We start from the raw sequence: 15,569 nt of genomic DNA on the forward strand, positions 1-15,569 counted from the left end.
CAGGTAATCTGAGGTGAATAGGTTGTCATTGTACAGTGTTTGCCAAATACATGGAATAAGGAACACAAAATGGTTGGTGGACATGGGGGGAGCTTGAAGATGGATGTGGGCACATGTTACACAAGGTTCCATGTGGACAATTGGCACATTTGGGATAATTGAAGATTGATGGTTGCAAATGTGGCACGTGTGGAGCATTAGAAGATGGACATGGCGGGCGTGGCACCCGTGTCTAGTAAGGAACCTCATGTTCTAGAGGATATGGAAATGGGAACTCAAATATACACCCTTTTTTTATTTTTTTATTTTTTATGGAGCACAGTATCCTAAAAAATGCCCAATAGTTATTAACAAGCTATTCGATTTTTCTCAATAATCTAAAAATAAAAAATCAAAAATCAAACTAGAAACATGTTTTCTTCCCTGGACAGCATCTGTGCAATGGAACTTCAGTGGCTGATGGACCACAAATTGCTTTGAGGTAAGTTTTGCAGTCAATTATTTCACCATCAACATCTTTGGAGACAAACCTCATAAGTTTTCCAGGACTAGACACTCACAAGTTCTATTTACCTTCAAACACATGGGGGACTCCCTTGCATTTGAGTCAGATAGCTGTTGAATAAGAATGGCTTTGACGCCAGCACGTTTAAGTCTTTTATTGGCAGAGTTTGGACTTGTGTGGCGAAAATTGTAAGTTGTATCTCATGAATTTTTACATTGTTTCATGGTTTTAGTAGCCTTTCATGTTGAATGCTTTTGAAAGTTAAGGCAATTAATGAGTTGAGATTAGTCTCCTTGTCTGACAAATTCTTGGCCAAGTCTTTCTATTCCATGATTCGGGTTGGTGCGAATGCCAGAGGCCACGAGTGTTTTCATGCTTTCTAGTTGTACGGTGCACCCCTGAAAGTGGCTTCCTTTGCTTGGCTGGGGTAGGAAGGAAGTGCATCCTAACTTTCGACAATCTTCAGAAGTGGGCCATGATTCTTCCCAGTTTTGCCTTCTTTGCAAGGGTGATGTAGAGTCGATTGACCACTTATTCTTGCATTGCCCATTCGTGTGTTAGGTGTGGTCGCATTTGCTAAAGGTGTTTGGTGTCGGTTGAGTGATGCCTTGATTAGGAGATCAATTGTTTTGGATGTGGCAGGACATCTGACTTGTTCTATGGCGCCTATCTTTGCTTGCAGCTCTGTTGAACATTTGGGGTGAGTGTAATGCTCAGTGCTTTCATAACAAAGCGAGGCTTTGGGAAGAAGTTGCTTGGAAAATTAAGAGGGATGTCTTATGACAGGCATTGAGGGTCAATCATGTTAAAAATTCATAGTGCTTTTTCTGTTATGGGTTTGTAATGCAAGTCCCCTCTAGCTTTCTTTCATGCATTCTTTGCTGTCTCATAGTTGCCTATCAGCTTCTTAATGAAGTGAGCTTATTATGCTTAAAAAAGGATGTATAAATTTGTTTTCATTTTGAAAATTTGTTTATCTTCTTCTTCTTCTTTTTACTTCGGAAATTTGAATTAGGTTGCTATTGCTTTTGTTGCATATTAGATGATTATGCCACACTTTGTGCTTAGGTTTCAATATAAAAATCTAATTTTGAATATGTTTGGAACTACCCTATTTGTAATTGTTTAAATGGGTGGGTATTAGCCCAGATGGGAGAATGTATCAGTCTAGATGAGTGTATCATTATAGTTGAGGGTGTATCAGTCCAAATTGAAGGTTAGGTTAGTCCTTTGTGGTTGTAATTTGTCTGGCAAAGATTGGTCCATGCTTTAGTTTTTTTCTTCTTTTGTTTGTATTCTTTTGCAGTTTTTCTGCCGTTTTAATGAATTGTTATCCTTCAAAAAAATAAAAATAAAGTTAGTCCCAACGTGTGCCATAACAGTTACGTATTGGTTGTATTGGCTGATACATATTGGTAACGGTCAGGACCGTTACACGATATGGGTAAAAAATGGGCAATATCTAGAAAAACATGACCGCAACGGCTGTTGCACCCCCCGTAACACCTGTCAACCTCATAGCGGTCGCCTAAAAAAATCTTCTTTTTCTTCTATTTTCTTCAAGAAAAGAAAAAGAAAAGGAAAAATGCGTACATGAAGCATGGTGTAGCTGAGCACATGAACAAAACCATTATGAAGCATGCAAGGAGCATGAGAATCCATGAAGGCTTGCATAAACAGTTTTGGGCAGATGCTATAAATACCGCAACTTATTTGATTAATAAAGGACCCTCAGTTACTTTGGATGGTGGATTGCCAGAGGAAGCATGGATTGGAAAAGTGGTAAACTTGTCCCATTTAAAGGTATTTGATTATTTCTCTTATGTTCATATCGATTCTGAAAGCAGTACCGAGCTTTATCCTAAGTTCAGAATGTGCACATTCATTGGATATGGCCTTAGGGCCTGTTTGAGTTTCCAAATTCAGGGTAAATACCTTGTAAATAGCCCATTATTACAATTTCAGCTGTTTGAAAATGCCAGGGTATTCCTGCTTTGAAAAAGGTCCAAAATGACAGGCATAAATTTGTGGGCCCAACTGTCATGTATATGACATATCTGCATCGTCCATCCGTTTTACCGTAACATTTTGAGGCATGAGCCGAAAAATGAGAAAAATCCAACATTCAAGTGGCCCACACCAAAGTAAACAGTGGCCCCAAGAAGTTTTTAACAATAAGTGTTCGATTACATTTTTACTGTGGTGTGGTCCACTTGAACTTTGAATCTGCCTCATTTTTTGGCTCATGTCCTAAATTCGGTTGGCATGATGGATGGACGGTGTGGATAATCCACATACATCATGGTGGGCCCCTCGTATATTTGGCGGCCTCCTCGATTTTTGCGTTGAAAAAAGTAGGAGTCAAATCAACATAGGTAATGATGAAGGTAATTACCAGGGAAATAATTATTGCCCATTTCCACTTCATTTACATTTACCCGAGAAAATCAAACATGCCCTTAATGATTTTGGTTATCGATTTTGGGATGCTGAAAATCAAAAAGCAAGGATGTGGTATTCAATGAAACTGTCATGCATAAGCACAAGTTGGAACAACAAGAAGAGAAAACTGAGTACGCTGAGTTTGTAGAACTTTATGAGATACTTGATAATGATGTTTTAAGGCCCTAAGATGAAAATCTATAGGCAGAGCCTCAGACCCCTATTCTAGTGAGGTGATCATCCAAGGTTAGCAAGCCCAAAGCCCATTATTCTCATTCACTGCATTTTTTGTTACCGATTGATAATGGTGAACTGGAATGTTATGAACATGCCTTATAGGCCGAGACCAGGAACAAGTGGGAGGCAGGCTATAGATGGTGAGATGGACTCTTTGATATCAAACCAGTCATGGGACCTGGTCCATTTACCCAAGGGAAAGGCAACTTTGCATAGTAAGTGGATAAAGATTGAAGGAAGAATATGACAGTACTAAGCGATTCAAGGTTAGGTTGGTTGTGAAAGGTTTTCAACAAAAGGCAGATATTGACTACACTGAAATCTTTTCTCCTATTGTTAAGATTTCTACTATCAGATTAGTTCTAAGCATTGTGGCTGTAGAGGATTTGCATTTAGAGTAGTTGGATATAAAAGCAGCTTTTCTTCATGGTGATCTTAAAGAAGATATTTATATGCATTGACCACATGGATATGTTGCACCTGGCGAGGAGGACACAGTATGTAAACTCAAGAAGAGTATATATGGTTGGAAACAGGCTCCAAGATAGTGGCACAAAAAGTTTGACAGTTTTACATCCATTAATGGCTTTAATAGATGGCATTATGATCACTGTTGTTATTTCAAGAAACTTGAAAATTCCTATCTCATACTTCTTTTGTATGTAGATGATATGCTTATTGCAGGGTCAAGCATGCATGAGATTTCAAATCCCAAGGAACAATTGTCTAAGTTGTTTGCAATGAAGGATTTGGGTGATGCAAAACAAGTTCTTGGTATGAGAATCAATAGAGATAGGAAATAAGAAGTTGAAATTGTCACGGGCTGGATATGTTGCAATAGTACTTAAGCAATTCAACATGGAAGGTGCTAAGCCATTTAACACTCCCTTGGCAAGCCACTTAAGACTCTCAAAGAACTAGGTGTAGAAACGTAGGAAGAACACGACTACATGGCTAAGATTCCATATGCCTCAACCATTGGCAACTTAATTCACGGCATGGTTTTCACATGACCAGATATTTCTCATGTAGTGGGAGTTGTCAGCAAGTTTATGAACAATCTAGGGAAGGAGCATTGAGAAGCTGTCAAATGGATTCTCAGATACTTGAGAGGTACTACTGATGTGATGTTATGCTATGGAGGGTCAAAAATAAGTTTGTAGGGATATGTTGATTCAGATCCGACATGGGATATTGGTAGCAGAAAGAGCACTACAAGGTATATGTTCACTTTGGGCAATGCAACAGTTAGTTGGGTCTCACATTTACAAAAGATTGTTACCATCTTGACTACAGAAGCAGTGTATGTCGCTGCAACAGTGGCTTGTAAGGAAATGGTATGGTTACAGGGTCTCATGGATGAGTTGGGTAAGAAGCAAGAAAATTGTAAGTTGTACAATGACATTCAAGTGTAATTCATCTCATCTCGCAAAGAATTCAACCTTCCATTCAAGAACCAAGTCTATAAACATCAAATATCATTTCATATGACCGCTTTTGGAGGATAGACAATTTTCTTTGGAGAAGATTCACACAAATCAAAACCTTGCAGATATGTTGACCAAGGTGGTCACCAGAAAGAAACTGAAGTCATGTTCAGTTTCTGTTGGTATTCAAGCTTGAATACCATGAGGAGATTCACACTGAGTTTTCTACGGAGGCATGGCCTTTTGTAGATGCAACTCATTTAGTGGGAGATTGTTAGGATTTGTGGAGCCTGATCATCAGAGATGTATTGTTCATCCAGCCAATACTTTTGTGGGTCGAGTTATTTCGTAATTTCACATGGGAGTTTTATGTAAACCCTAGTTCGTTTGGGGTGATATATGTTCTATAGAGAGAGAGAGAGAGAGAGAGAGAGAGAGAGAGAGAGAGAGATCTGTCATTGCATTGAGAGTTACTTCTTTGTTTTTGCCTTTTAGTATAGTGGATCGGTGTGAATCCGAGGAGGTATCGAAAGGGAACCACATAAATCTTTGTGTTGTAGTTCGCATCTTCTCCGTTTTCTTTTGATTTCAATATTGTTGCGTGTGGTCAAGAAAGGATACTTCCGCAACACCTAGTGGGTAGCAACACATGCTTCCTCTTGTGTCTCAATCGATACATTACACTCCCACCTACATGTACAGAGATGGCTTAATATTCAGGTTCTGACGACTTGCATTGTAATTACCTTCCTAATATGCCCGAAGTAGATTGTATAAGTAAAAATGAAGTCCAACAACTTACAACCTACCCTTTTGTGTCACTTCCAAGGGCAAAACCACCCCCAAAAGCTAAACCTCAGTTGCACACAGTGCAAGCAAGGGTGAAGATGCGTCTCTTTTAAAATGTTAGGAAGTGGAAGCATGGGCATTACCTTGGGCAGCAGGTCCTTAAAACTAAGCTCTAGCCTCTAGTTTAAGCTTCTTGAAAATGGTTGCATTGTGCAAAAATAATTAAGAATATATGAAAAAGTAGTTGCTGGTTGCAACCTTGCTAGTATTTTGTTCAAGTGTATGCTTGTATTTTCTTGGTCATTATCTTTATACCATGGGTGTTTTGGGAAATTGGCATTTGTAGATATTTCAAGGATAGTTTAGGCATTTTTTAAAATCATGCAAGAAATTTTATGCATTTATGTTTTTATTTTGGAAGTTGTCTTTCATTAGGAAGATTTGTTTTAGAAATTATGAAATTTGAAGTGATTTGAATGCATCTTTGTTATTTTGCTCGTGGATTTAGGAAGTGATGTTCATTCATTATGAATGCATTTTTTTTCCTTGACTCTACAAATATCATATACATAGATGTTATTTAAGGAAGGATGCCTTGTGGAGAGAAGAAAATTAAGGTCCAAGTTTCTGTGAATTTTTTCTTAGCTTTCTTTTGATTAATGAATGTTCCATCCATGTAATTGAAATCGAAGCAAAAATGGATGCATCTTTTGTTTGTTTGGAGGTTGGCGTGTCTTGTTTCTTCGAGTTTGTTACTGATTTCGGGCTTGTAGGATTCTTGTACAATCGGGTTTTAGAATGATTTCTTGTTTCTAGTAGACGGAAGAAAATGTCTAAAACTCAACATAAGGCGCAATCAAGGCCTATAGGGCATACAGAGAAATTTGTTAATGGTGTCATGATAGAGAAGAGTACACCACTACACCTAAACAAAAAGTAACACTTGTCATAAATTAGGGTATGAATTTCCCTTTTGTGTTAATTTTGTTTGAACTTTGTCGTTTACTCATCTATAGTGGAAACTGGTTCTGGAACATTTTCTAGTCCATCATAATCATCAAAGCCTAATCTCAACTATTGATTGCAACCACTGTTTTAAATATCGACGATATCGGCCGATATATCCCACGATATATCTTGTATCATACCAGTGTGATACGAAACGCACAAGTAGTGCGATATATCCCACATGTTCGATCTAGTGAGCATTTTCGAATTTCGATGCTCTTATTTTCTGTAAATCATGTTAAATTAGTATTAAATTGTTACAAATTCATGATTTTTTATGCTCTGGATTGGGAGCTTCGATTTCGAGATTTGAAGGAGATGGACTGAGTTGTGAAAAATTGAAAACAAATCAAAATTTCCCAATTTCTCACAAATCGTTTGCAATCTGTGTTCAAACATCACATCAAACATGTCTATAACCTAATCTAGTGATTCTTCTTTTGCTTTTGAATGTATCGCTTGTGTTTCCACACGTCTTCTTATATTTATAAATTATATGAATAGACATTGAATATACTTGCATCAATTTAGTTAGACAATGCATATATTAGTTACCCATACAAAGAAAACATATTATGTGTACTTGTTTTTTGTAATGTTTTGATTTATAAGTGTGTATTGATGTCTTTTTTAACAATCACCAAAGTTTCATTGAAAAATTCAACTAATTTCCCAATGTTTCCCCACGTTTCCAACAATAGCGATACATTACACGATACAATCGATATATCCCATGTGATAACCAATACGTATCCATATCCCACGAATGCGATACATAATGCGATACTGATATTTTGAACACTGATTGCAACCTAGTTGAATAGGTAGTCCAAAATGTCTTTGATCCTCACAATTGTTATGCTTTCCTGCAGGAGAGATTTTTCACACGTTCACAATTTTGACAACCTATTGTTCATTGGCTTTGCAATGGCTTCATGGTTAGTCTTGTTTTTTTTTTGGGTGCCTTGGTTTCAATTTAATTAATTCAATTTTAATTTCTTTTGAATGATTCAAGATAATATTCTTGAGGATGTTGCTCCTCATCCTACGTAAAAGACCTCAAAATCCAATGCACTTGTACAAGTATTCCATCTTAATGCTTATTATTCACTAGCATAACGCTTCCACTAGATGCAATTGGTTTTAACTTTTCCTGTCAAAGCACGACTGTCTTGATAATGAAGATTGAGCTCATTGCTCAGTTTGTTTTGCCTAGTTTGTTTTGCCTAGTTTGTTTTCCTAGCTGTGTAGATGAAGTAGAAAGATGAGGGTGGTGGTGTGCATGTGAGTGCATGGTTATGATGAGGCATGCTGTGTGAGTGAACTGATGAGTAAACCAATCATAACATGCAATGATGGTAGGATGTCTCACACATGACTTCCATATTATTCACCCTTTTGCTTCTTAAGCTGTGGTTGATGAAAGTAGTGCTTTCTTAAATAGGTAGGATGTCTCACACAACTCATTGGCGGCAATGTTATTGTCCAAGTAGTGACTAAATGTGAACTTGTCATGTGTATATGGTGTCCAACCCATTCAACAAGCTGGTCCCACCATGAAGAACACATGTTAAAATCAGGCTGATCCACTCATCATGTGGGCCACACCATAGAATGGGTAACCGCCAATCTGGTCAAAAGTGTAGGCGTGGCCCGCCTGATTAGTGGATTGGCTTGATTTTTGCACCCTTTGTTCTTGAAGGCCACTCCAACTCGTTGGATGGGTTGGATGCCATACGCATATGGCATGTTAACACTTAGGTGCTAGTTGGATGATACCATTATTTTCCAACTAATTTTGTGTGAGATCTCAATAGGTAGCTGGTTTTACCCATTTTATAGTCATTTTTGTAGAAGTAATAGTTAGATGCATTCTCTGATTTCTATATTAAGCAAGGATGTCCTCTGGTTAAGCATAAAAAATTAGTGGTTTCTTTCCTGTTCACAGAACACTATTCCTAAAGGTAATCTCCAACTCTTTGTGACATTATGAGATCATATTTCCCATTTTGATTTCTTCATGCACTCGACAAATCGCACTCGACAAATCAGTTGGTTAATTAATTGTTTTCACAATCGCTTAACGTGAGTTCATATATTAAGGACTGATCTCGTGTTGAAGAGGGTGCATCCAATAGGCAGATCGTCAGTGATGCAGGACATGAAATTCAAGTATGATGTTCAAGATTTTTAGGCTTTAGATCACACTAGTTCAGAAACAATTACACAAAATTCCACATCCCATACAAAAGGTTAAACACTCAATCAGGGGAATCTTATACAGATCCAGGCCTACACATGCTAGGGCCGGATCAATCAAAATTATAGACCAAACAAGAATTAAAGGAGGGTAAATTCATCCACACATGCACAGAAATAATTCCCTCAATTCAAGGGATTCAGAAATTTCAATTCGGGGAACCCTAAGGTTGAAGAAATGGCATAAAATTGGGGATTTGAATAATTTAGGGTTAGGTTGAGGGATTTTGGGAGAAAAAGGAGTGAAAGAGAGGAGAGAGACGAACCAGAGAAGTACCGCACATGTGGACAGCAGCAATGGCCTAGACGCACGTGTGTGTGATCCCCGCCGCACGTGTGGGGCCCACTATTTAGAAAAATGCCACCTTGGCCCTGATCGGCTAGAAGTGGACTCCAAAACCCCCAAATTTCAACTCGATCCGATCCACGGTTTGTGCGTGGTGCTCTGCCGAAGTTTCAGCCCTCATGCAGGGCTAAATTTTGGAAATCTGCTGTAAATAGAAAAATGAGTGCAATAGAGGATGAATTTGAAGCGTAGATGATTGTAGGAGAAGAAAAATATGGATAGAAGAAGGTGGGGGCGAATTGGGATGAGTGTGGCTTCGCACCACAGTAGTCAGCCCTTCGAGGAAGGGAGGGTTTCACACCCAATTGGATTTTCTACAACTCAAAAATTTAGAGGAGCAGAAAAACGTAGCAATTTTATTAATCTTCATTGAATTAAAAAGACTACAAGGGGTGCCTATTTATAATAAAATCCTGTACCTCAAAACTCGCACCATGTGCGCAACCTATTACTTGGCGACGAAGTAATAAAAAATAACAACTAATCAAAGTAATCTAAACCATCCATGATATTCCTAATAACAATAATAAGCAAAACCTAAAGTACTATATTAATTAGAATAGTGGGTCACGATCATGAGAACCCATGGTGGGATTCACATGACTATCGGGTCCACTCCAACGAACTAAAACGCAGCCCTCTAACTAAGAGACCCTCCCTGGACGTTGTCATCGATCCAGATTGATGGTGGGGCCTTCCTCCTTGCGTACGTGCGTAGGGGGGGTGCATGTGCGCGAGATGTCCCCATCAATTCTCCCCGGCTGCGAAGGTTTTGCCACTGACGAAATAAAACTCCCGGACTGCTCCAAGATGTAATGATCAAGTCTCTGAAACTCCTCATTGAGCCACGTACTGTCTGAAGCTGGGTGTGACTTCTACTTGACCAAGAACTTCTAAAACCCGCCGTCCGACGTGGATATTATCTGATGGTCCAGAATATCCTCTATTTCCTCTCTGGGTGTGGGAAGGGTAGGTATGGGAGGTAGAGGCTGAGAAGATGGGTTAGGAGGGGGCCATGGATTAAGGCAAAGGTTTGGGGAATCAGGATGGTTAGGTGACTGGCCGGACAATGTATCAGTGGTCCCCTGAAATGCAACTAGATCTTCCACATTGAATGTGGAACTAATTCCCATGGAAGGTGGAAGATCTACCACATACGCATTGAGACTATTTCGTTTTATAATTTTGAATGGTCCAGCGCTACGCGCGTGTAATTTACGAACGGCTCTCTGAGGATACCACTCTGGACTGATGCGGACCATCGCAGAGTCCCTTACATTGAATTCCTTGAAACGTTTATGTTGGTCTGCAGAAAGTGTGTAATGTTCATTACTAGTCATGATCTTCTGCCTGATTTCTTGATGCCATGAATGAACATGATGCGCAAAAGACTTTGCGGACTCTGACGGCCTATGGGACAGTGGCATAGGGACAAGATCAATAGGTTTCCTAGGTTTATAATCAGTAACGACTTCAAAAGGACTTAGACCTGTGGACCTATCGACAAAACTATTAAACGCAAACTCGGCTATAGGTAGTACGGTGTCCCACGTCCTGGTGTGCCGTATATCCCTCATAGGGAGAAACTCATCCGGTAGATCATCAGGAAAGATATCCCGAAACTCATCAACTACTGGAATGGCCTCAGTGGGTAACTCTACACTAACCTTTGGTGCACTCTCTCTAGCCACAAGGCCGTACATGTCGTACCACTAAAAAAAGGTGGTCCATGTCTGCCAACCAATCTTGAAAAACTTTAGGGTCCAAGTGACCATAAAACGTGGGGGCATCTACTCTAAATCATTTGAGAAGTTGCGTATCGGGGTCATAGTGGTCTTGATGTACCTCATGGGGTGGGGGCACGGGTGCGCGCCCATAACCGATTTTTTGGCCACCTCCATTCCTTAGTCTATCCTCCTGACCACCTGCCTGAGATTAGGCATCTTCCCCAATGGTGGGGTTTGCCCTGGTGGAGGTCTCTAGTTGGGTAATGCGCACATCAAGCTGTTCAAAGCGTTGGTCCATACGTTGTTCCAAGCGCTTACCCAAAGACTCAAATTGCTGGGTGGGTTAGCTTGTTCATTGACTCTTGCAATTGCTCCATGTTTAGTGTAGGGTGCGAGCCAAAACCACGACCCGTATGTGTGGGAATACAACTACTAACTCAATCTATGGACCTTTTGTTACGACTATATGCGCCTAGATAGGACTAAATGCTCCTATGAGACTCTATATATAGAAAACGACACAATACTACTCAATTTCCAGCAACCTATCTGTCCAAAAAATCTGTCAATAAAAAATCCAGCAAAGAGATGTGGATTTTCTGATAGCAGAAAATTTAGCAGCCTGTATTAGAAATTATGGACCTCTAAACAACTCTATATAATGTTACTTAATGCATAATGGACAAAAATAAATTAAACCCTAAACATGTAATGCATTCCCCTATAAAAAACCTTGTTCTCTGATACTAAATTTGATGCAAGACATGAAATTCAGGTATGATGTGCAAGATTTTCAGGCTTTAGATCACACACTAGTTCAGAAACAATTACACAAAATTTCATATCCCATACAAAAGCTCAAATACTCAATCAAGGGGAATCTTATATGGATCCAGGCCTACACATGCTAGGGCCAGATCAATCAAAATTATATACCAAACAAGAATCAAAGGAGGGTAAATTCTTCCACACATGCACATAAATAATTCCCCCAATCCAAGGGATTCAAAAATTTCAATTCGGGGAACCAATAGGTTGAAAAAAGGGCATAAAATTGAGGATTTGAATAATTTAGGGTTGGGTTTAGGGATTTTGGGTTAAAAAGGAGTGAAAGAGGAGAGAGACGAACCGGATAAGTACCGCACGTGTGGACAACAGCAATGGCCCAGACGTATGTGCGTGTGATCCCGGCCGCACGTGTGTGGGGCCCACTATTTATAAAAAGGCCACCTTGGCCCTAGTCGGCTAGGGGTGGACTCTAAAACTCCCAAATTTCAGCTCGATCCTATCCACGGTTTGTGCGTGGTACTCCGCCGAAGTTTCAGCCCTCCTACAGGGCCAAATTCTGGAAATCTGCTGTATAGAGAAAAACGGCTGCAATAGGGGATAAATTTGAATCGTAGATGATTGTAGGAGAAGAGAAATATGGATGAAAGAAAGTGGGGGTAAATTGGGATGCGTGTAGCTTCGCACCACGGTAGTCAGCCCTTCAAGGAAGGGAGGGTTTCACAGCCAATTGGATTTTCCATAACTCGAAAATTTAGAGGTGTAGAAAAACGCAGCAATTTTATTGATCTTCATTGAATTAAAAAGACTACAAGGGGTGCCTATTTATAATAAAACCCTATACCCCAAAACTCGCGCCATGTGTGCACCCTATTACTTGACGATGAAGTAATAAAAAATAACAACTAATTAAAACAATCTAAACCGTCCATGATATTCTTAATAACAATAATAAACAAAACCCAAAGTACTAGATTAATTAGAATAGTGGGCCACGATCATGAGAACCCATGGTGGGATTGACATGACTATCGGGTCCACTCCAACAAACCAAAACGCAGCCCTCTAATTAGGAGGCCCTCCTTGGACGTTATCATCAATCCAGATCGATGGTGGCCCTTCTCCTTGCGTACGCTGGGGGGGGGGGGGGCATGTGCGCGAGATGTCCCCATCAGTCGGCTATAGTTCTACAACTCGTTGAGTCTTACCCAAAACAAGGCTATAAACTCAACAAAGTGACTCGATTGAAGTAACCGGGACTCAACCTATTCATGTTTATTTTCATTTAAGCATGCCTTTTTCTTGGGATTTCCTTAAATAATCAACTTATCAATGGTATTTTTGTCGTTATTAGGTTTCAGATATAATCATACAAACTAAAGCGAACCTAGCTTCCTCTTCAGAACCCCATGAATCCCTGTCCCATGGAACCCTGTTCTTTGTTTCTGTTTCTGTTTCTTGCCCTTGAGTTTGATCGGTACTTTCTGAAGATTGATAGTTCAAGATCTTGATCACAACTTTCAAAGACTGATGGTCATCATCATCATCATTATTATCTAAGCCTTATCCCAACTAATTGGGGTCGGCTACATGAATCCTTTTTCTGCCATTCCACTCTATCAAGGGCCATAACTTCAGTTAGACCATATGTGTTCGTCTTTTCTTACTACCTCCACTGAAGTCCTTTGGGCCTTCCTTGCCTTTTTATAGCCTTTAACTTGTACGATTGTACCCACTCATATCAGTCATCAAGTCTCCATTGCACATGACCAAACCATGTAGGTCCACTTTCCCTCATCTTATTACCTCATGTGCTACTCCTAAATTCCTTCGAATGCATTCATTTCTAATTCTGTCCTTGTCTTGCCACTCATCCACCTCAACATCCCCATTTCGGCTACACTCATCTTATGAACATGTTGTTCCTTAACTACTCAACATCTCGCCCCTTAAGGTACGGATGGTCTTGTAGCCATCCTGTAAAATTTCCCTTTCAGTTTTGAGTGGTACACAACTATCACATAAAACTCTAGAGTCACATCTCCATTTCTTCCACCCCACTTGAATTCTATGGGCAACATCCTTCTCAATCTTTCTATTCTCATGAATTATTGACCCAAGATATCGTTAAGTGGTCATTTTGGGAAACTTCTTGGTCAACAATCTTAACTAATTTCTCATTCCCACTCCTGTTGTTACAAAAATTGCACTCCTATGTACCTTGTTTTAGTCCGACTAGATTATAAAGCACCACTCCATAAGTACGCCCTCTCTTGTCAAAAAAAAAAATTATGAAGCACCCCTCCATAAATCTGACTGTGTTACGCCCTCCCTTGTCAATAAAAAATCTGTCATCTGCAAACATCATACACCATGGGATCTCTTCCAGCAAATGCCTTGTTAACTAGTCCATAACAAACATGAAAAGCTACAGGCTAAATGCCGACCTTTGGTGCAATCCTACGGTACTTGGGAACTCGGTCGTCTCTCCACTAGTGGTCCTCACATTTGTTATTGGTCCCTCATGCATATCCAATCATGTCGTGCGTCAATATATCCTCTTCAAATGCCTTTCCCAACACCCACCAGATTAACTCTCTAGGGACCCTACTGTAAGCTTTCTCTAAGTTAATAAAGACCATGTGGAGATCCTCCTCTCCCTATATTTCTCCATCAATTGTCCAAAGTAGGAAAGTGGCTTCAGTGGTAGACCTACCTGGGATGAAACCAAGCTGATTTTCTGATCCATTCGTCTCATGCCTTAGTCTTTGTTGAATCCTCTTTCCCAAAGTTCCATAGTATGACCCATAAGTTTAATCCCACGATAGTTATTGCAGCTCTGTATGTCCCCTTTATTCTTATAAATTGGTACTATGGTACTTTTCCTCCATTCATTTGGGATCTTTCTCTGATCATATGATCTTGTTGAACAACTCTCCCTCCCTCCCTCTCTCAACTTAAAGGCCTCAGAATTCACTTGTTTAGGAATTGTCATGCTTGTTTTATTTTTTGTCAAAGAGATGTTTATGATGATGGTTCAGGCACATGTCTGTTTGACAATTAACCCAATAGCTAATAATTTTATAATTGTATTAAATTTCAGATAGAATGCCTGTAATCTTGGGAAGTATGGGCTCTGCTGATGCGTGGCTGAATGGTTCTCCTTCATCCAAATTTGATGGTGTCCTTAAGCCATATGAGGACTCTGACCTGGTAAAAGCCTTGTAAATATGACAATACATCTTGTTCTCTTGTCCATCTCTTCTAGAGATTATCCGGAGTTAACTTTTGTCCTGCTTATCTGAAGTCATATGATTTATTAAAAATCATCATCTCTTTGTACTGATATGCCCACTAGCCTCATTGGCTTGTATGGAGGGGCGTAAATAGGCTGGGAGTGAGTGTCTTGACTCTGAGCCTGAGCCTATGCTGAGTAGCCTAGAGTTCCATCGTCTGGTTCTGGCCTGAGTTTTTATGTCCAATTACTGATCAGGCTGAGACTTTGATTTCCTAGAGGCTCGACTGCAAAGCAGGACCCAGCTTGACATATTTAACAATCTCGGACCAGATATGGAACCTGTGAGATGGTATGTGTTTGGGGGCTTGCCTATTTTTATGGTTCCTGCCTTACCGGACTTGCTGGTTGGTAGCCTTGGCTAGGCACAATGTGGACAAGCATCAGCCTGGCTGGTTGAACACACGTGCTTGTATAATCTTTTCTATCTGGCTCTTGTTTATATAGATGTACACGCGCACGTGCACACACATACACACTCTTCTAACATCTCTCTCTCTCTCTCTCTCTCTCTCAAAAAATAAAAAATAAAATAAAAAATTCTAACTTGATTTCTATCTTGATTTCTGTCCTACCATCTCACTAGTTTGTTTCTTAATCTCAATAGATATGGCATCCTGTGACACCTGAAATGGGTAAACCATCTTTTGACGGACCAGACTGCATAAAGGAGGTTTGGTTTCATAGCCCCACTGCATTTCCTTTTTTGTCAATCTGTTTGTTCACTGTACCACAGAAGTAAAGGGCC

General features: G+C 39.8%; 1 protein-coding gene across 2 annotated transcripts in view; it reads left to right on the forward strand.

Annotated features, from left to right (window-relative positions):
- Window positions 1-15,569, forward strand: part of LOC131239712 (uncharacterized) — a 41,407-nt gene that overhangs the window by 24,990 nt on the left and 848 nt on the right. Inside the window, exons 5-7 of one of the 2 annotated variants that reach the window (XM_058237550.1) lie at window positions 7,281-7,346; window positions 14,630-14,739; window positions 15,429-15,494. In XM_058237550.1, coding sequence (XP_058093533.1) covers window positions 7,281-7,346; window positions 14,630-14,739; window positions 15,429-15,494 — 242 coding nt within the window. The remainder of the gene's footprint in view (window positions 1-7,280; window positions 7,347-14,629; window positions 14,740-15,428; window positions 15,495-15,569) is intronic. The other variant, XM_058237551.1, reaches the window with a different exon arrangement.

The sequence above is a fragment of the Magnolia sinica genome, chromosome 3 (genome assembly GCF_029962835.1).
Source record: "Magnolia sinica isolate HGM2019 chromosome 3, MsV1, whole genome shotgun sequence".
NCBI lineage: Eukaryota > Viridiplantae > Streptophyta > Magnoliopsida > Magnoliales > Magnoliaceae > Magnolia > Magnolia sinica.